Source organism: Gopherus evgoodei, chromosome 18 (genome assembly GCF_007399415.2).
Source record: "Gopherus evgoodei ecotype Sinaloan lineage chromosome 18, rGopEvg1_v1.p, whole genome shotgun sequence".
NCBI lineage: Eukaryota > Metazoa > Chordata > Testudines > Testudinidae > Gopherus > Gopherus evgoodei.
The window spans coordinates 7,174,829-7,197,566 of record NC_044339.1 but is presented as its reverse complement, the minus strand read 5'-3'; the positions used below and the strand labels follow the sequence as shown (position 1 = coordinate 7,197,566).

General features: G+C 49.0%; 1 protein-coding gene across 2 annotated transcripts in view; it reads right to left on the bottom strand.

Annotated features, from left to right (window-relative positions):
* The window catches only part of IGSF21 (immunoglobin superfamily member 21), a 257,037-nt gene that overhangs the window by 54,099 nt on the left and 180,200 nt on the right, over window positions 1-22,738 (bottom strand). For both annotated transcript variants that reach the window (XM_030537866.1, XM_030537868.1), the window contains exon 4: window positions 4,822-4,940. In XM_030537866.1, coding sequence (XP_030393726.1) covers window positions 4,822-4,940 — 119 coding nt within the window. The remainder of the gene's footprint in view (window positions 1-4,821; window positions 4,941-22,738) is intronic.

The following is a 22,738-nucleotide window of genomic DNA, read 5'->3' as shown; positions in this document are numbered from 1 at the left end:
CTCCAGAATTGTCCCTCTTGAGATCTGAGCTAGAGATGAGGGCTGAGTGCTAAGACGCTGGAGACAAGGTGGCCTAGTGGCCAAAGCATCAGATGGCGCACTGGAAGACGTGGGTGCTGGTCTCAGCTTTACTGTTGTGTGACCTCATGCACTTCACTTCCCCTCTCTGTGCCCGAGTCCCCAGATCTGGGGACAACGATACCGAGCTGCTTCGAGAGCTACTGCTGAAAAGAACTCGGCACTATTATTCATTCCCAGTACTGATGCCTTTGAAGTGGCCTTGAGTTTTTGAGGAGCATTTCTGATTTAGATGCAAGAGCAATTCTATATTTGGCTATTCACTCAGCACTCCCAGGACATGTCGAAAGCTGCCAGCCCTACCCTAACCTGAACAGAGTAACTCACGGTGTATATATAGCCATGGAAAGGACACAACATAGCAATCTTCTAACAACTTCTCCCTACAGCTTGGCTGTTCCCGCTACCCCCCAGTGCCACGCCCAATCCCTCTTATAGAGTAGTGGCACCTGTGAACATGAATCAGCAAACATCACTGCATCTTTATGCCAGGTGCTAGAGCCTGGGTTTAGGATGACTCAGCAGCGAGGAGTCCCGCATTCATGGGCACGATCCTCAGTGCTACAGGAGCAGATTCCAGCCTTTGCCTATGTTGACACCACTTGCACGGAGATGCCCTCTTCTGCTCAGGCTGAATTTGACCCTTGGGTGCACTGCAGTTGTCATACTGCATCAGAGCATTGGCCCAACCAGGCCCCCATGTCCTGCCTCCAACACTTGGTGCATCAAAGGAAGGCGAAAAACAACTAAGTTAATTGTGAAACATCCTATGGGCTAGATCTGGCGTAGGCAACCTATGGCACGTGTGCCAAAGGCAGCAGGTGGGCTGATTTTCAGTGGCACTCACACTTCCTGGGTCCTGGCCACTGATCTTAAATGAAGCTTCTTAACATTTTAAGAACCTTATTTACTTTACATACAACAATAGTTTAGTCATTATAATAGACTTATAGAAAGAGACCTTCTAAACGCTAAAATGTATGACTGGCACGCGAAACCTTAAATTAGAGGTGAATAAATGAAGACTTAGCACAGCACTTCTGAAAGGCTGCCGACCCCTGGGCTAGATAGTGAGTGGCAGGCAGGTGTTTCAGCCAAGCAGTTCCCATGGAAGGCTTCCTGGGTGTTAACCCCGATCCTCCCATTTCCTCTAGCCATTAGAAATACCTCATTTGACTCTTGCTCTCAGGCTGCATTGTTGCTGATATGAAGGATAGCACGAGCTTTCATTGTTTAAACGGGCTCTTTATCTGAACAAGCTGTCCTAGCAGGAAGGATTCAGGCAAGAGGAAGCCAGTCGATACCAGCCGAGCATTAGGCCTTTTGAAAAGCAAAGAGCCTGTGGTGATGAGCGGTTCTGTTACGCTCCGCTACAGCTAACCCGTCTCCGGGCTGCTTCCCTTCCTCGCAGGGCCACTGCTTGCCTTCCCAAAGCCCTCTGCGGAGGCATCTCGGACCCTTCTGAGGTCTGACAGCCAAGAGAAGGAACCCCAGTCAGAACAGGAAAGGTGGCACCTGGCCCAGAGGGAGCAGGTGGGTAGAATGGGGCAAAATAAGTCCCTGCCCCAAGCTCAATAGCTTTGGATTTCTATAGCCCTTTTCATGCCAGAATCACACGAGCCACAGGGAGGTTAAGTGACTCACCTTGGGGCATGCAAAGCAGTCAGTGGCAGAGCCAGGGACAAAACTGCAAGGTGAGTCCCTGCTCTGGACACTAGAGGATGTTATGTGAGGGGTCCCCTCTCCCTGTCCCATGGGCTGGCCCCGGTGGTAAATCTGCAGGATAATCGGCCTTCCCCATTGCTGCTGCAATGCTGTTTACAGAGTCCTTAACTTTTGGAAGAGTGAACATTTACCTGTCCAGCCAAGCAAGCCAGGCCCTGAATCTAACAGAGACTGTGCAGGCAGCTCCTTGTCCACTGTGGACTCCCAGCTGGGCCATGTCACAATGCCCAGATCCCAGCTTTGCAAGGGGCCACAACCTCTATCACGGATAGACACCAGCAGCCCGGAGCTTTGCAAAAGTTCAGACTCAGATCCCAGCTTTCTAAAGTGCGGCTCCCTCTCTACCAGGGTGAGGCAAAAATCCAACCCCCGCCCGGGCCTGCCGATCTGGCTCCGAACCTGGCGCATCTGGGGGCAATCTCTGCTGATGCCTACCGTGCCCGCCTGTAACTGCTAAGAACAGCCACTGTTGTGCGTGGAACAGATGGTCATCTCCATAGCAACAAGCCGTCGGACTAGTAACTCCTTAACACCTCAGGGAATTATAATTTTTTTCTTTTTCTATCATTACATCATAACGATCTCTGGTCAAATTCCTCCAGTTGCTCATTAACGGCCAAGAAATGTCGTTCCCCACTGGTCATTACTGTCTTATTTGAGACATGTACAGGTACTTCAATGGCACTAGAGCTTATGTAGGATACAAGAAGTTTCAGGCAACACATATGCAGGTCACTACAGACCACAAAGCACCATGGGTAAAGCTGTGCCTGCTGATATCTATAAATGGAACCATCCCAAAATGTGGCCAAGCAAAGAGACTTCTGCATGTCCATAGCTCACACCCATTCCAGGCAGGCACAGAAAGTCAAGTCCAGGATCCAGGAGGGAACCTGTTTTCTCTTTGGCCCCAGCTCGATCAGCTAGCACCTTTCAGGCAGGAGACAAGTGGACTCATCTTTTGTGCCTGCTGTAGCCCAGACACGCAGGATGTGATTACGATGAGAGAATGGTGGTCAGCATCCCAAGCACGTCTTCCCAGATCACCACCCATCAGCAGGAACTACAGTAGAACCTCAGCGTTAGGACAGCTCGGGACTGGAGGGTGTTTGGAACTCTGAACAAAACATCATCGTTCTTTCAAAGTTTACAACTGAACATTGACTTAACACAGCTTTGAAACTTTACTATGCAGAAGGAAAACACAGCTTTTAACCATCTCAATTTAAATGAAACAAGCACAGAACCGGTTTCCTTACCTTGTTAAATCTTTTTTTTGTAATTTCCCCTTTATTTTTGTCTAGTAGTTTACGTTTAACACAGCACTGTACTGGATATTTTTTTGTATTTGTTTTGTCTCTGCTGCTGCCTGACTGAGTATTTCCCGGTCCAAATGAGGTGTGTGGTTGACCAGTCAGTTTGTAACTCTGAGGTTCTACTGTACACCCTTCTCCCCACAGGGCTGGGTGAGGCAGGACTGGCTTCCCCTACCTTCCAGGTGGGACCCCTCTTGGTCCAGCAACTGCAATTAGGCTTAGCCTCAGCGAGCCACCTTAGGCAAGTCACTTTGCCTCAGTTTCTTCTCCCCTCCCTTTCCCTGTATTTAGATTGTAAGTTCTCCAGGGCAGGGACTGTCTCTCACTAGGTGTCTGTACAGCACCTGGCACAATGAGGCCCTGATTTTAGTTGGGGCCTTTGGGGGCAACTGTAATACCAACAATGATGCCACATGACTGGCAGACACACTACAGACAGGGAGGGAAGAGGCTACATCCCTCTCAGATGACAGGGGAGGTGAGGCTGGCAGCAGGAAATTACTCAGCATGGAATCTAAGACACGAGTGCTGCCACAGAAGCTCCAGTACCCACAGCTGGTCAGGATTTACATGCTAGTCAAAAGGCAGCTCCTCCATGGCAGCCCCCTAACGCCACGCAAGGGCACTAGTTCTGCGCTCACTCAGAGGGAAGAGTGCCGCCTTCTAAATCAGCCCCATCACTTCGTTGTTCCTCCGAGGGCCTGGCATCTAAAGCAGAGACCTCGCCAGATCTACCAGCTTCTCCTGCCACATGGAATAGTATCGCTTTAGCAAAATCCTGCCGTTAGATGAAGTTCATGTGTGTGGGAGTGTGTGCAGCAATTCCCCCCATAAAAATCCCTCTGCGAACTTTCTCCTTCTGCCTGGTGCCCTTCCTAATGACATGCTGGAGAGGAGCTGCCTTCCGCCGGTTGTCTCCTCTCTGCTCGGAGCAGCAACTACTGCCATCGTAGAGGAAGTCCCGGGAACCACAAACCCCAGCCCTAGCTGATGCCCATTCATCAGCTTTCTATTTCTCCATGGTGGGCTGAGCACTGCTGAGCAGCTCGGTAAATACCAGTGCAGTCGGCTCTTCTTCTGACTGCCCCTGAAAAGAGTGGGACTTTTCCCCACTCCCTTAAAATAACATATCCGGAGAGACCACATCCGTCAAGCAGGACATACCTGGCCACTTCAACCATGCCCAGCCCAGCTCCTTTCTCCTTTGCTCTGTACTCAGTGGCTGGCACGATGCTACATTGCACCAGGCTACCTGGGAGACGTGGGCTTCAAACCATCTGGGGATGTGCTGGCAGCAACAGCAGAGGGTGCTGAGAGCAGATGCTCTCTCTGCGTATCTGGTGCTCTGACTGCGTTAACACAGGACTTTGCTTTCCCTCGGGAAGTACAACTTGCAGAGAATGGACATCTGTGGGGCGAGTCACCCTCCACTGGGACTTTCTCATGCAGTTTAATGCTCCATTTCCGTTATGCCCCCAAGAAAGCACTGTTCTGGCCATGTTCATGCTTGGAATGCACACTGCATGCTGGGAGCAGGTTAATGATCCCAGCATCCTGGCCAGGGGTTACAGCAGAGCAATCCAGCTGCTGGCTTTAGGTCTGGTTTGTGCAGAGATTTCAGAGCAGGACTGATTCCTTACCCACTGCCACCCATAGCTCCCATCCCTGCCACCCCCAGCCGGGGAAGAGGCACTGCACTTACACATCACGTTGAGGAATATGTTGCCAGATGCCAGGACCACCTTCTCCCGGGTAGCTCTGTCGTAAATGCCCACATGACACTCGTACGGGCCGTTGTCTGAGATCCGAACCTCTGGAAGACTGGGAAGGGAGAAGGAAAAGGAAATGTTACGGTAACATAACTGATATCTTACGCTCACATGACATCAGTAATTCTTTAGGATTCTCCTCTGCTTTACAAATCAAACACATTTCTTACACAGCAGCCACAATATCCACTACTGACTTGCACCCACGCCTGCAGCTTTCTAAGAGTGCGCTACATGACTAGAAATGAGCAGAATGGAAGTCCAGCCCCGAACTTCATCAGAACCTGAGGTTCTGCTCAGATCCGGTGTCACTGGTTGGGACCACCTCTGTACACGGCAGCTTGTAACAGAAGGTAGTAACTAGAGATGGTTGTAAAACAGAATCTCCATGGGAAATACTGACATCTCTAAATTTGTTTTCATTCTGAATGGAAAGTTAAAATTATTAAAAAAAAAACAACGTGCCATGGGACAGACATTCTGGCAAAAAAAAGTTTTGGAAACAATGAAATATTTCACTTCAATAAGATAAAAAATTATTTCTTTTCAACAATGCTGGAATGTTATTGTAGAATATAAAACACACATGTATATTATAATATTTTAATATAATACCAACTCAAAATGAAATGAAACGAAACAAGAAAGTGGAGCCGGAACATTTTGACCTCATCAAAACAAAATGTTTTGGCATTATCAAAATGAAATGAGGAAGCCAAAACAGCTCTTTATTACTGTCTCCCGTTGAAGCTGAAATCGACACATCCCTGAGAAATGTTTTGATTCTGATGAAACTGCATTTTTCAGTCCGGCTGAAGTGTTTTTCAGCCAGCTCACCTGGTGACCATGACAGTCACCTGAAACTTTAGGGTTGCAAGGAGCCAGAAAGTAACTGGTCTGCACATTGTCATGCGGCCAGGGCACTTGGGCTAACCCCTCCACACTTCCTAAGGGCGTGCAGGCTGAAGCCCGACAAGCCCGAGTCTATCGACCCGGGTTGGGAGGCTCACTCCTAGCTTTGGTGTAGACGTAACACCCACGACCAAGGGTGGGAATTTCAAAAGCGCTCCGTACTGGCCAGTTGCCACTCCTGCTGGGGTCAAGACTAAAACACGTGTCATCTTAAATGGGTACAAAATGAGGCCGGCTGTGAGGGATACTGAACATCCCATCTAATCATCAGCAATCAGCCCGGCTCCCCCTAGCACCAAAAGGCTCTGGTCGCTCTAGGAGGAAGCATGCTGCCTACTGAGGCACTAGCCGCACTTCTTGAAGCATATACCACAGGTACTTATGGCCCCGATCTCGAGAACATCAGGCAGCCTCGCAATCCTAAATGGCAGCCTTGTGAGGCAGGGAAGAGTCATTATCCCCATTTTATGGAGGAGAAACTGAGGCCCAGGTCACAGATATCTATAGTGCAACAAGGACTGAAACCCAGGTCCTCCAGATCCTAAGCTAGTGCCGTAACCGCCAGACTATCTCCCTTCCCCCTACCTCTCGGTGCTTGATGGACTCCCAGCACAAGGTGGTACAGCTCATTCAAGTTAGTGACCCACAAAGCTACAATGCCGAGTCCACGGTAACAGGCGACACCAGTCTCTCCCCATTGGCGTGAGTGGAGAAGCTAGCAGCATAGGAAGGTGTTCCTTCAGGAGAGAAGCTGGCAGCGATCACTAGAGGCCTGCAAATCTGCGGAGATCCACTTTTATAGCTGTGCATCATGTTTGCGGATCCCGGATGGGATGCACATACGCATTTTGTAACCACACAGGGCTCTGGCGATCTCCTCTCTCTTCTAGTGTGCAGCTGAGGTTCTATTCTGTCACCTCTCATCACTGAGCCTTGTGCAACTAGTCACGTAAATCAGTCCATGGGCATATTAGAAACTGTCATAACATATTTCCCCGATTTGGACCTTAGCGTCCAAAATATGGGGGTTAGCATGAAAACCTCCACGCTTAGTTACCAGCTTGGACCTGGTAAAGCTGCCACCACCCAAAAAATTAGAGTGTTTTGGGGCACTCTGGTCCCCCCAACAACCTTCCCTTGGGACCCCCAGACTCAGATTCCTTGAGTCTCACAACAAAGGGGAATAAACCATTTCCCTTCTCCCCTCCAGGTGTTCCCTCCCTGGGTTCCTGGAGAGATATACAGAAGCAAGCTCCGTGAATCTAAACAGAGGGACTCCACCTTCCCTATTTCCAGTCCTGGAAACAGAAGTACCGAGAGGTCTAATCCCCCCCCGGCCCCTTCACCCAGAGGGTATGCAAAGTCAGGCTTAGTAAATCTAACACAAAGAGATTTCCCCCCCTGACTTCTTCCTCCCACCAATTCCCTGGTGAGCTGCAGACTCAATTCCCTGGAGTCCCCACTAAAGAAAAAACTCCAACAAGTCTTAAAAAGAAGGCTTTATATAAAAAAGAAAGAAAAGGACATAAAAATGGTCTCTCTGTATTAAGGTGACAAATACAGGGTCAATTGCTTAAAAGAAAAATGAATAAACAGCCTTATCCAAAAAGAATACAATTTAACACATTCCAGCAACTACACACATGTAAATACAAAAGAAAACAATATAAACCTATGGTCTTCCTATCTCTTTGTACTTACAACTGGGAAACAGAAGATTAGAAAGCTGGAGATAGAAAAATCACTCTCATAGCTGAGAGGGTCAGACCCAAGACAAAGAGCAAGGAACTCACACCTAAAACTTCCCTCCACCCAGATTTGAAAAAGTCTTGTTTCCTGATTGGTCCTCTGGTCAGGTGTTTCAGGTTACTCCTTTCCAGGTGAAAGAGACATTAACCCTTAGCTATCTGTTTATGACAGAAACACAGCCGAGCTTTTTTTTAACTGTGTGAACAGAAGGGAAGTGTTTGGCATTTCCTAGAACTCTGCCTCCTAAACTCTCCAGCAGGATTCGAGCAGAAGGCAAACCTGTCCCATAGTGCATGAGGACAATTGCACAGCACTGTACCATAGCGAGGTGGATGTTTCTTCCTGACTGGACAACAATCAGCATTAGGGTGGGAAGCCCTAGGGTGGATGATGCTTATTCTTGTTACCATTGCTACTCTTAGAATAGTGTGATCCTCTTCTGCCTTACACTGAGACATTTGCTTCAATTGTGTCCAGCAGCAGGGAGTTCCATAGGTTAATTATGTTCTTTAGAGGATTATTTATTGTGTCTCTTTTCTAAGTACATCACCTCTTGATTTATTAACACACACAGGCTGCAAAGCTCGGAGAGATCTGGGATAGGAGGTGCTTGTGAAGAGCAAGGTCTTTTCTCAACAACATGCTCAGACGGTTTAAACTTTTCCTTCCAATGCACCTGTCTATGCTGAACATCTTCGGTACAGTTCAGAGGGATAAAGTGTGTGCAGGTGTAACGGGAAGCAGCAGGCCACATCCCTCGCGCTGCAGGAAGGGCATTGGCCAGATATGGTGCATTAACAGAGGGGAGAGAGATAGAAACTTCTGACAAGTTCTGGCCAGGGCACTATTGATTCCAGCAGCTCCTCCAAACCAGATCCTCACATTTGTCTACTCTGGGATTAAATTGATCTGGTGACATGGCCTTATCCCAGCCCAGGAGGCCCTGAGAAGGTGAAGTAGAAAAATCAAAGTGCCCCTTACGCATCTCAGCAGCCAACAGAGAAGGAAATAAATGTGAATCTCGACTGAGAGCAAGGATGAAGGTTTATTGGTAAGAGGGATCGATTGAACTGGCCACGGGGGCATGTGACTGTGAGTTAATCAAACAAATGCCTCAGGGAGACTCAGTGGCAGGAGGGGCGAGGGGGAGCCGCAGACCTGATATGTCACCTCCGGAGCTCAGGACCAGAGAGATAAGGGGACGGGAAGTGAGTCCTGACCTCACCAGCGAGATGAGCCCATCAATGTCAGTTCTCCCCTGCCCTGCGTTGTCGGTTACACACCGTGCAGAGAAGTGTAAAATCAGATCACAGCCATAACGTCTTGCACCCTATTTGCACACGGGGTCATGGTGGGGAACCGGCCAGATTCCCAAAGAGCTCAAGGGCCAGCACTTAAAATTGGGGCCAGGTTTTCAGAAGAGCCCTGCCCCCAACCTGCTCCCCGCTTGCCAAGTGGTTCTGAAAGCAGGTACTTGGGTGCCTAAAACAGGAGCCGAGCTCCTTGGAAAATCGAGCCCGCTGGGAGTCGGCGCAAAGCAACAAGAATGCGCGGGCGATGAACTCTGCTCACGAGGAAGGCAGGATGGGAATAGCGGGGGCTATAGATCAGGAATGAGGTGCATTGGCAGGCAGGGTGGACAGTCAGGACTGGGAAGTAGTGAGTATTGCAGGTCAGGATTCAGGGGCATCAGCAGAGCTGTGGGGACAGCCCGCTTACTGCCTCTCTCTATTTAGTCTGTTTTAGCCAGAGGTTTGCTGTCTCATTTTGCTTAGCCTTAAAGCCCTCGCTCCAGATCATCTTCGCAAAAATCTCTCAGCCAGTTTCATCTGTGAAAATCTCTTGCACCTTTAGAGAGCTCCAAACCCTGCAAACTTTACTTGCCTGCCCCCTGCAGCTTGGTAGGGTCGATAACCATTACATCTCACAGAACGAGGGTCAATCCATCCTCATCATCATATCCACTCATTATACTCCACACCCGAACGTAGCCACTTTATGAACTTCATACCCTCATATCTCAATGTCTGTACTTTGACCCATCAACCTTTTACCTCCAATTGGGAATACTGCAGATTACGTATTCCTTATGTTACCTGATCTTAAACCAAACTTTGCACCCTCGATAATCTGTGTGTTATTCCCTGATAACCAGAAACTTCTATGCTTAACTCTGTACCATTCACTTTTTCTTAACATCATCTTAATAAAACTTTTAAGGGAGTCCCTACAGGCTTGAGCTCTTCCTTTCCCCTGGGTGATGTATGGAACCCAGGTTCTTAACCCGCCAAGGCAAAAAATTCCATTTGGATTCTCCTGAAGTAGAATTTTTTTTGATAATTTTCCTTCCACACAAAAATTCAATTTTTTGACTTCTTGTCCCAATATGAGTCGATTCCCTCCCTCCTACTCCCCACTCAGCAATTTTTCACAAGAGGGAAATTCTGTTGTCTGGCCAGTTCTGCCTACCGTGGACTTCTGTGCCACTCTGCTGCAGTGATCCGATCTGCCTCCAAACATTCCCAGGTTCCAGGGGTATTTGGATCTGAGCTTTGGGCCCACCCTGAGGTCTGGTGTCAATACCTTACAGTTGCCTCGCACACTTCTGCGCGCACACTGCAGAGGGGTGTGCATGGGGGAAAAAAAATCAATGGGCATTTATAGGTGGTGCTCCTATGACACCTGTGGTCTGAGGGTTTCCCAGTGTCCTCTAAACATTAACCAAGTCTCAGGATTCCCCGGTAAGCCACACTGACCCAATGCCACTCTTTGCCCCCCTCTATTGGACAGACCACGCAGAGAAGTTTGTGAGTTGCCTACTGCCCCTGCTCTAACAACCCTGATCTGTTAGCTCAGGCCGTGGACTCCTCTGCTTTCCAGCTTCCAAGGTTTCCCAGTTTCAATTTCTGGGAGTGTTGTTGCATGTGCAATTACCCATTGTACAGATGAGGAAATTGAGGTGAAGAGATTTGCCTCAGTTCAGCAGCAGATCTGAGACCAGGCTCCAAGCATCCTGGTTCTCCCCTGGACAAAACAAACTTACATCACACCTGAAGTGTGCTTAGCAGAGCAGGACCGGCAGTGAAATCCTGATGGAGAAGATCAGAGTCCTGACTTTGCCTGTTGGCACTTTCTTTGTTGAACCCAGTTGCACTCAGGTCACAACTCTCCTTGGCTTCATATTTTCACCACCTAATCCAAACTCCCCCGAGCTGCCAGTGCCTTCTTCCTAAAGTGGATTAAGCAGGCAGAAGAGCTTTTCCCCAGGGGCTTGAGTGGCATCGATCGGCCAGCTGGTTAGCAGTCAGTATTCAGATAACAGGAGCCTGGGATGGAGATTCTTTTCACCAGCAATGGGATCAGGATCAATAAACTATTAATAACTGCACAGATTTAAGGAGAGATCTGTGTAATGCAGTTTAGCAGCTGGAGTTTACCAACACTGACTGCTCCTCAGAAGGGTAAGTAATTGTGTTATTGAAAAGAAAAGTACGTGAAAAGCAAGGACACTGTCAGAACAGCAAAGACAGCTCACACACTGATACTGGTTAAGTTAAACTCTAAGCAAAGCAGTCTCTCTACAAAAGCACACTCTCCAATGCTGGTGCATCAGAACAGCACCTCCCAGGCACAAGTGAGCTGCAGAGTAAAGTGCCTGGGATAGAATAGTGGCTCTCAACCTTTCCAGACGACTGTACCTCTTTCAGGAGGCTGATTTGTCCTGCGTACCCCCAAGTTTCACCTCATTTAAAAACAACTTGCTGACGAAATCAGCCATAAAAACACGAAAGTGGCACAGTGCGCTATTACTGACAAATTGCTGACTTTCTCGGTTTTATCCTATAATTATAAAATAAATCAGCTGGAATATAAATATTGTACTGACATTTCAGTGTATGGTATAAAGAGCAGCATAAACAAGTGTGGGAAGGCACCTTCTCAGTCTCCCCAGCCTCTGCTGCTTTTGGCCCTGGTGAGACAGGCTTGGGTAATGTGGTCCCCCTTGGGACGCAGGGGAAGTCTGCTCCCCGTATCTCCACCAGTCCTGTTTAGAGTATTTTTCTCCCTTGTGGGAGAGAATACTGCCTCTTCTCCTGGTGAGGTTTGCTGTCTTGTTACTCCTGGTAGCAGGACTCCTTCTCTCTCTGCTCTCCCCCTCTCCTTCTTCCCAGGGAAGCGTTTAAAAAGGTCTCAGGCAGCCCTAAGTTGGATCAGCTGATCCCAATTAACCTCAGGTAGCTCCCCCTCAGCTGATTCTAATTGCTACCTTGGTAACCCTTTCTCAGCTGAACCTGATTGACCCATAGTTGCCTCCCAGTTGATAGGGAGGAGGGCCTTTTAACTCTCTGGGACTGATACCTACCCCTCCCTTGCAGCTGTCTGTCCTGAGTTTATCATACAAGTCCTCCTCTGCATGAAGTTTTAGTTTGTACTGACTTCGCTAGTGCTTTCTGTGTCGCCTGCTGTAAAACTCGGCAAATACCGAGAGGAGTCGCTGTATCCCCTGGAAGACCTCTGCATATCCTCAGGGGTACGTGTACTCTGGGTTGAGAACCACTGGGATAGATCAACCCAAGCCTCACTCCCAGCACTGAACCAAGGGAACAGAGGTGGGTCCACATGGTAAAATTCAAATCCGGAACCAAGTCCTCCAGATCCAAAGTGAACTAACACCCAGAGATTGTCCAGGCTTACTCCCATTCCCGGCATTTGCCTTTGTTAAGTAACAACAAAACCCTGAGCTTGGCTGTTCCCTGGGATATTTCTCTTTGTCTCAACCCCTCTCCTGCCTCAGGGCTTGTCCAGCCGAGGAGACAAGGGGTGATGTTAGCACACGTTAGCTAACACATGCTAACTAACAGTCTGAAGTCTAGTGGGCAAAGCCCACTGGCCTTAACAGATGCTAAGCTAGGAGCAGGCATGGGTTTTAACATGACCCACTTAGCCCATGTCTACCACAGGGGTTCTCAAACTGGGGGTCGGGACCCCTCAGTGGGTTGTGAGGTTATTACACGGGGGGGGGGGGGGGTCGTGATCTGTCAGCCTCCACCCCAAACCTCGCTTTGCCTCCAGCATTTACAATGGTGTTTTATATATATAAAAAAAGTGTTTTTAATTTAGAAGGTGAGGTCACACTCGGAGACTTGCTGTGTGAAAGGGGTCACCAGTAAAAATAGTGTGAGAGCCACTGGTCTATACTGCCTTGTCTACACTAGAGGTGTGTTAGACTGTTAGCCAACACCTTGTGACATCACACCTTTTATCTGAGCCCAGACAGGCTTTGGAGAGAGACTCTCAACCCTCTTCTACTCTGGAGCTGATGAGGCACATCTGATCTGACATTCTGGGGTAAGTCTGCAGAATGGCCCTGCACCTCTGTGCAGGGTGGAATCCCCTGATGCACTGGGATTTTGAAGGGGGCACATTGTTGAGAATAGAGCCAGAGACAAAGTTCAGAGCTGTATCTGAACACTCCCAAAGTTCAGCCCTTACAGGAACGTCCTATAGAAATAAATGGTGATAAAACCAATTGCATCCTATAGGAATCGGGTTTAGTAGCGAATGGGGCCTCTACCATCACATTTTACAGCCTGGCTCATATATTTGATAGAAAATGGATTGTTCCCTTTGAATTCTGTAGGACTTTTCAATTGGAGGGGGGGTTGTCTTTAGATCAGGAGGATTTAGTCTGACCCAGCACAGAGATAAAAACTGTATGTGGAAAATCAGGTCTTATGGAGCCAAACCCACAGTCCCACCTCCAGCGGCACCAAGCAACCTGAGAGTCAGCTGAACGGGCTACCTGGGGATTCCCCAGGCACAAACAACCCCCCAGATGGCATAATGCATCCTTATAGCATCCTGCACCTTGGGATGCTGGCTTGATATCTTGCTAACTCCCCCCACCCTTTGCATAGGATCCAGGGATCCCCCAAAGCCACCTATTTCCCAGTCTCGGTGATTTATTGCAAGCTAAAAACAATAAAATAACCCACTGTCTGCTCGGCAACTTCTCCCAGATCCCCGGGATGTGGCTGATTTTAACCTGTTTGGTTTAGCTGAGCATATTTAAGCATTGCCAGCTAGTTGGCGATGAGAACACAGAACAGAGCAGTCACTGAGCCAGGGGAAAGGAGCAAGAGAAAAGAGCTTCAGGATGTTGTAATCAGAGCGTGGTGGAGTCAAGCGTCTTTATTACTCCTTTCAGAGCATGCAGAACTCTTCCTTTAAATCCTTTGAAACTTCCCAAGTGTGACGGTAATAAAACCACTCAGTGGGTGAAATGGAACCAGAGCGTAGGATCAAACCAAGGGCTGTTAAAACAACCAGACAGCCCACCATGGAGGCCAGAGAGGGGGAGAGAGAGCGCGTGTATACATGTGGTGGGTGATAGAAGTGGAAATGGGGCAGTGTTGCCGGAGATTGAAACACTAATGCACCCCGCAAATGGAGCCGTGTCTCCGTAATAGTGCCCAGCTCCCAGAACCGATGGCATTTTTGATTGGCAATTACAGCACTTCAGAGCTAATGTTGTTATAATTAGCAGTGCTATTGCTGCTGTTCCATTACCGACATCTCATTATGCTGATAGCAGAGCTCCAATGACCCATTGGAAACAGATTCAGGCTCTCGCCTGCTTTGCACCAAAGGTTCATTCCACCGAAGCTCTCTCAGGAGCTCACTTGCTCACTTGCTTTCTTAATGAGACAGAGTTTTCTTTCCTTCTTTCTTTCCCTCGCTCCAGGGGGTGTGTTTTGGGATGAAGACAAGAGTTGCTACCAACCGTTGCCTCTTTGTTCTGGTTCTCCTCCAACAGCTCCTTCCTCTGCATCTCTCCCTTCCTGTCTTCCCCTGTCTTTAGCTCCCCTCCCTCTCTAGGGTCCAGATCCTCAGCTGGCATAAATCAGGGCAACTTCATTGATGTCAGTGGGCCAGATCCTCAGCTGGTGGAAATCAGTGCAGCTCCATCACGTCCATAAAGCTTCAGAGCTGGGTGTAAAACATTGGAGCGCCACTGATCTCAATGGAGCTACGCTGATTTACGCTAGCTGAGGATTGGCCACGTCTCTCTCTTTCTGTACCCATATACCCTCCTGCTGCTCTTCTCTTCCTGCCTCTCGCCCCACCCGACAGGGGTCATTTCGGGCCTCTGCGTGTGGCACACGATCTGAGTGTGTGCGCGTATGCGTGCATGTCTCGCTCTGAATCCATGCACTGTGTACACGTGACATTTGTGTGCCTTGTGTTTCTCTGTGGTGTGCGTCTGCGTGTTTATTTGTAGCATCAGTGTGTGTGTATAGTTTATAATATAGTGTTATCCCTGCCTCTCTGTAAGAGTTCAGAGCGCTTTGCGGACAAATACAATCACACAAGATCCAGGCCTGGAAGAGCTTATGATCTTAAATTGTGTGTATGTATGATTTAATATACGGGTGGGTGAGTGTACAGTGCATGTCGTGTATATACATCTGATGTGTATATTTCTGAGGACTGTGCAATCTGTGTGTATGTTCCATTGTGTGTCGGTGTAGGCATTGTGTATACAGAGTTGTGTGTAGCCATATGTGTTGTGAAATTGCAGAATATATACTTGTGTGTTTGTGTATATGCTGTATATGTAGAATTTAATGCATGTTTGTGTGGATACGGCATGTGTGTGTACCAAATGTGTGTATATGTTTATATATAGGTGAGTGCATATATTGTCATATATATGAATTTGTGTGCATTGTGTAGCTAATACAGTATCCATGTATGTTCAGTTGTGCATAGGTGTATTCCATGTCTATATCTAGTTTTGTGTACATCTATTCATCAGGTATATGCACGGTGTATATTTAATGGTGTGTATGAGCATATGTAATATTGTGTATGTGTATTCATTGTGCATAGAGCTGTGTGCTGAGATATGTGTTTCATGTGCTTGTGTATAGGTCCATCAGAAGTGTGTGCGTGTGTGTATGTATGTATATTTGTACAGATTTGTCCCACTCTGCCATGAAAGAAGATAGAAGTGGCTGGGTTTCTCTCCTACAATGCACCAGGCAGAACAAGAACCACATAAGAGGCACAGTTTGGGAGAGGAATTCAATCCCAGCAGGAGCGGAATGAAAGGAGTAGCAGATAAAGCAGCTCCTGAGGGGATGTGGCTGTGGGGCTGAGGGTCTGTCTTCTCCCCAATACGCCTGATCTGCTAATGTGGGTTTGACAGCCTGTCTCCCCCGGTGAAGAGGGCATCGGAGCATTGCCACCGCTTACAGGAGAATTCGCTAGCGTCTCGGCAGTGACTGGGGGGCTGGATTGGTGGATGGTGGGTGGGCTGAATGCAGAGCCCAACACCTGCTCTGCCTTTCCGGCCAGTCTGGAGGCCTTGACACAAATGGTAGGGCCCAGCTGTCTGCCTGCGATGGGGAACCTGACAAGCCGGTGGGGATGATTCTAATTTTGGGGGGAGATAGACATGGAATACACCTATGCACAACTAAACATATATGGATACTGTATTGGCCGCACAATACACACATATACAGATCTCCAATGAGACTCCTGCTTTTCCGCTCAACTCTCTTTGTTTGATTACCCCACCCACGGGTCTATTTGTCCTGCCCTTCTATCACATTCTGGGTTGCAAGCTCTTTGGGGAAGGGGCTGCCTTCTTTGTTACTTTGCTGCTCATCGCCTGGCCCACTGGGGTCCTGAGCGGCTGGTAGTCTTACCCCTACTCCACAGCTCTACTGTTATCCCCATCGGTCCTCCACCTCCAGAGGCCCCTGTTGGTCTCTGGACACACGTGACAATCTCTGCCCTGAGGAACTTACAATCAAAGCAGCACTAGAGTCATTCCTTCCCTCACTCTTGCTCTCTCTTTGCTGACTCAGAAGTTGTTGAAGCTGGGAAAATGGCCCTTCCCCACTGAGGGTTGTGGAGATTATAAGGATTCCCCAGAGTTCGGCACGGTGGGAAGGGCCTGATTCTTGTTTACTCCGCCCCTGAGCTTAGAGCAGGATGGGGCACTAATGTATGGGCTCTCTGTTACAACACTCACCATCTCAGAGCGCCTCCTCATGGCAAGACCGGGTATTGCAGTGCTCTGCCTCAGTTTCCCCAATGTCAGTCTTCAGCCTATTCCTGCCAGAGGGATGACTTGGCCCTTCCAACAAGCCACTTCTGCGAGTTTCACCCCTTCCGGGAATATCCAAGCCCAGTTGTAACTGGTCAGGCCCCAACCTGGCTCCTTCCAGCTGGACTCTTCAGAGTCCCTTTGCCGGCTCCTCTGGCCTGACAGCAAAGTCCTTCCACATCACCATAGAACTCAACAAAATTGCACTTTTCCTTCCAGAGCAGCAGGAGCCAGAGCTTCTCCCTAGGCCCCTCTGTAGAGCTCTGAAGTATCAAACTTCTGCCCCTCTCTGGGCTGGAGCCGCTCATCTGAAGAGCTCTCCATTCCTCTGCCAGAACGGCACCCCAGGACTGCCTCTCTGGAGCCTGGCCCTCAATCCAGAGCCCACCCTGGGAGCTAGCTCCGCTCCGGGGCACAACACAGCTCCGCTGCTCTCCTCTTCTGCCAGGCTCTAGCTGCTGGGCTTCCTTCCTCTTCCTCTGCCTCCCTGCACAGGTGCAGCAGGATGGGGATCACTGAAGAGGGCCTTAAAGGAGCAGGCCGCCCAGTTAGCCTCTCTCCTTGCTCAGGGGCAGTGCAGGGGCCTGCCTGGTTCTCAGTGTGATTTACACTGCCCTCCGTTTCCCGTGGGCCCTTATGGTCCCTGGGAAGCAGGATGCAGCTGCAGCAAAACGTATGGCAGCCCTGTATACGCCCTGCCCCCTGCACCAGGAACAGAGCTGTTGTAAAGGCCTTACTCCCCTCTCTACGTGGGCCACGGTGACTCCGTGTGCAAAGCTATTCTCAGGGGGCTGTCTGTGCTCACTTTACTCCCCCCTGTGGCCTTAGCATCACTATGACTCTGGCCCAGGAACTCCAGCATGTCACTGTTCCCATTTCCTGGGAGCAATCCCAGCGTCCCTCTGCCTAAATCGTCTTCCTGGGCTGCGACAGGGTTGGGGGCGACCGCGGTTGGTGATATCCCAAGGTAGGCCTGGGTGCCACCCCAAGAAAGGGCACCACCTTCTCCCCGTGGATGGTATGGGTGGCCGCGTGCACCACAGTAATGAGTCTCACCTCTCAGGATGCATTCGAGTCAGCCGGTGTGTCACATTCACCTGGGGGCCTGCTCGTCGCCACTCTGAGCAGGCTCAACAGCCAGTCACGAGGCTGCTGGACACGTTTCACAACTTCGTTTGGTAGGGATGATTTTTAAATCCCCTGTGCATGGCTGTGTTAAGCCAACTCAGTGACCTATGTGGGATTATTTAAAATAAAGGGCTGGATTCATTTAGTTTTATAGTTCAGTGTCTACTCCCGACACATTGTAGTATCCACGTGGGTGATATCATCACCACTTTATAAGTGCAGCGTAATAGTCTCACGTGTGACACCATCAGAGTGACCTCTCTGACGGCACGGTGGACGATTTTCAGGCGTGATGTCATTATCGCTAGACGTCGCTCCAACGGTGCAACATCGCACCCTCATATGCTACAAGAGTCTAGGTGGGCACCTCTCCGCCAGCGCAGCGTAACATCCTCGTGCGACACATCTCTGACAGTGCATCATAGCCTCCTCCTTGCCCGTGACTGGGCTCTACAATCCAATCATTAATGAATCCTTGCGTATGGCACCATCAGAGGCTGACATCTCTCTGATAGTGATCAAAGAATTTTTGGGATCGTCAGGGGATGACACTTCTCCGATACTGTACTTTACCTGATCATCGTCACTTACAGCCTGGTCTCATGGAACATCAACACCAGGTGACACCCCATCTGACTGCACTGCGGTCAGCATGGGTGACACTTTGTCCATTCCAGCACGTTACATCGCCAAGCCTTTCTGAGCGGCTGGAGGGAACAGAAAGAGCCCGGCTCATACAGCTGTTAGCTCATCAAAGTTTTACCTTTCCTGGCGTGATTTGTTAGGAGGAAAAAGCTTCAGAAAGCATCATTTTCATGCAGTCATTTCATTAGAAAAAAGCCCGGGGCAGTTTCTCTCAATGGCACCAAGGGGGATATTGTCAGCGCTGCGTGCGAGGGCGCTCGCTGGTAACTGGAACCGTGTGTGTGTAATGAGCGTTGTACGCGTAACTTATTGCACAGCATGCTGAAGAAAGAGCAGTGTGGTGTTTGTAAATCCAGAAACAACGTCCTGTTTAAAACCTCCCTGGATGGCTGAGCTAGGCTTTTGCCTGGTAACAGAAGGCTGGCTTTTCACACAGCATTGTTACCGCTTGTGTGACATTGTGTTTGTCATCAAATTTCCCCCAGTAGATGGGCCATATACCTTTCCCTTCATTGCTAACAGAAGGCTGGCTGTTTCAGCAGCAAGGTTTTGGTGCTTAGGGGACCTCGTGTTCATGCTGCAGAGAAGAGCAGCCCTGGCAGAGGGAAAAGAGCAACTGGCACGCAGGATCAGAACAGAAAAACGATGGCTGAAGAGGAGATGAATTTTGCAGCCATTAGAAAGTGACAGGATGTGACTTCTGAAACAGAGCAACAGCATGCTGGGTCACCACTGGTTTAGAACTGGGGTCAGCTGGTGATGCTAGAGTGCATCTTCCAGCATGCGTCAGGGCCACGCCGGAAAGCTTTAGAGCTGAGAATGGGAGGCTGGCTGCCAGGACTCCTGGGTTCTATTCCTAGCTCTGGGAAGGAACGTGGTCTAGAAGCAACAGCAGGAGATTAAGTGCCAGGGCTTCTGGGGTCCGTTCTGAGCTTTGGAAAGGGAGCCTGGCCTTATGGGTAGACCAAGGAATTAGGAGTGGGACCTGCGGGATACATTTGGGAGGGGAGTGTGGTCTACTGGTTAGAACAGGAGAGTAGAGTCAGGAATATAGAATTAACTCCTGAGCATGCGGGCAAGTAGATAATCTCTAACCCCAACCTCAACGATAGGTGGCACTTTGCATTGCTTTTCTCTGCCACAGGATGACAGCGTTACAGTGCAGTCAAGGCTTAGGAGCTCTGAATCAGCTGTGATTCCCTCTGCCAAGCACATGGCCCATCCTCTACACCTCCCTGCTCTGGCTAGCACTGCTGGCCGGCTGTGTGCCCCACACTGGGCAGACTTTCCAGTGGCTGGTGCTCTGCACTCTGGGTTATGCTGGCAGGAGGGAGTGGGACTCAGCCGTGAATTAATCCCGGCATCTGTTAACTGGGTGTCGGGAGATGTAATTAAAGCTCTTTGAGATCCGCAGATGAAAGCTGCTCCCATCAATAACTAGTGGAGTGCAATCAGCTGGCTTGGGCACTGCGATTGGGCTGGGGAGACCAAAGCTCCAAGTTCAAATTGTGTTCGAGAATCTTCTCTCTACCGCTCTGCATATGGCTGATTGCCAACCCCTGGTACTGCACAGGGAAACCTACTCCAGACGTATTTGCAAGCACTGCTAAAAACAAAACTACTGGAAAACACACCAGAAGCTGGGTTTTTTTGTGTGTGTTATTCAAAAGCAGTCACTCATAAATCTCCCTCCAAGCTCTACTTGTCTCATAGTAGGACAGGAGCAATTATTTTGTACTACGCTGAGCACCTCATGGCTGGATGGAAGGAAAAGGTCACAGGAGTCGGCTCCTGCCCAAAGCAAGGTCTTTGCATCTTGGTATACAGTATGATGAGGGGTGATACTTCCATTTTCCCTGTTGGAGCGGTATTCAGGGCCAGCCCTGAGAGGCTGTGGAACTAGTGCTTGTCAGAAAATGAAGGATTTTTTCCCCATAGAAAACTTTGCTGTTTTGACAAAAAAATTAAAACCTCAAATATTTTGGATGAAAATAAAAGTATTTCAATTTGGAAATGCCCCCATGGCGCCCCATGGGAGTTGTAATTCAAGTGCCTCATACTCCCTTCCTTCTGTATAGCCTGGGCTCCCTGTTCAGACTACAATTCCCATGATGCACCACCTCTGGGTGAGGGGAGGCATCCTGGAAGATGAAGTTCAGCCTTCATAGAGAGAATGGGGACATGAGCCAACTGAACTACAACTCCCATGAGGCATTGCAGTGGCATTTCTGAATTGAAATATTTCAGTTTTTGGGCATTCATTATTTTGATGAAAAGTTAAAAATTCCACAGGAAGCAGATATTTTTATTAAAAACTGTTTGGTTAAAACCCCAATTTTCCTGTAAAAAACCCCAGGTTAGATGGAAAATGTTCGAGCAGTCCTAAGTGGAATCTTCTCTCTCAAATCCTCCCCCAAAGCCCCTGGATTGTTTATTGTGGATTTTAGCAGAGCCAAAACCCTGTTAGAGTAAACAAGCCCTCTGACTTGGCATCTTATTTTAATGGACACATCACTTTAAACTAAGCCTCAGCCATCTGTTCCACCTTCTAATTACCCATGCATAAAAAGGAGAACAATTCACAACTGCATCACTTTACAACACAATAGAAAAGCGAGATGCAGAGTAAGAGATTGAAATGTCTGTGCTTTGCAGGTGAGGTAGGGGTTCAGGTGTGTGGAACCTCTCCCAGGCCTCACCTGATGGAGCCCCAGGTCCCCAGACAGATTTTCTTATGGCCTGGAGGAATTCACTGCAGGGTTTGTCAGGGACCATGCTAAGTACTAGTCTGGTTCTCTCCCTGAACCAAAGAGTCTCCAGAGGAAGGAAGCTGGAGTGGTCACAAGGATTAATTTTGTCTTCTCCTTGGTGCTGAGCCCATATGAACAAGCTGGGGGGGGGGGCATGTCTCTGCAGGGGCTTGGGGAAGGGAATCCTTCAGCTCTCCCCATCCCACCCCACCCCGGTGCTTCCCGGACTGTGAAGTGGTAGCAACACTGCTTTGCAGGTGCTGCTAAAACCTGGACCCCGCAATAGCTCCTGCGCTCCCACTCTGCACGGCTCAAAAGACAGGTGCCCACTGGCCCTACTTACCCTGAAAAGCCAACCGAGCGCAGTGGTGCCCCCTGAAAGTGGTCCCTCAGGAGGGTTGACCCCCATACCAGCTCCCCAAATTCTCCCACCATCTTCTCCACCAGGTCTACCAGCACTGCCACAGAAGAAGGGGAAGGATCTTCCCCCTACGGACTAAAGCACAGGAATCATAAAGACGGTCTAACTGTTAAACCATAGGGGGACTATGGTTAGGGTGACAATATGTCCCGATTTTATAGGGACAGTCCCGATATTTGGGGCTTTTTCTTATATAGGCGCCTATTACCCCCCACCCCATCCCAATGACGGTGTGGCCTCACAAGCTGGGAGGATGGGCTGCTTTATAGAGATGACTTGGCAATCCCCAGGTGAAAGGGGCTGCGTAACTACGTAGCATCATTAGGATGCTCATCAGCACACAGCACATTGCATCCCCTCTGCCCCCCCCCACAAAGGCAGCCAGAGGAATCCCAGGGAGGGAGGAAGCAGGAGCAGATATAGGGAGAGTGGTCGCATCTCTACTCCCTCCCCACTGCTCTTCTCCTCTGCTCACCACCCAGGCCTTGGGATTGTTGCTCTCCACCAGCAGTACTAGGTAATGAAGCAGCCCAATTAGATAGCAGATCTGCTTCTCTGGCTCAAACTGCAGCAACTCATGCTCAAAGATCCTGGGGTCGCTTTCCACGAATGACCCAATCCGGGGTGGTATCATATTTAAAATCTAAGGGCCATATGCTGAGAATTGCTGCGGATAGCTGGGTGGGAAACAGTTTCTGTGTTCCACAACTATTTTGAAGATCTCAAATTTCCTTTCCTGAGTCAGGATGAAAAGTTGATGTCCTGAAAATTTTCACATTTTTGAGAATTTTCACATTTTTATTTCCATTTCAACCTTTTCTTCCTTTTTTTAAAATCTAAATTTACTAACGTTTCAAAGAAAAGTCATTTTGACTTTAAGAACCAAAACGGGACGTTGTGACAATTTTGAAACTTTTTTTCCCCCCGCCTGAAGTTGGGAGATTCAGTTAAACCAATCATAGATGGTTTTTGCTTTTAAGAATCAGAATATTTTATTGAAATGCAGTTTTTCAAGAAAGTCTCAAGCAGCTCTTGTGCTAAGCGCCTCCAGCCTAGGAGTTAAGCACCCTCAGCTCCCACTGAAGAAGTCACCAAAGGCCCTCCCTACTTGGCAAGATCCGATA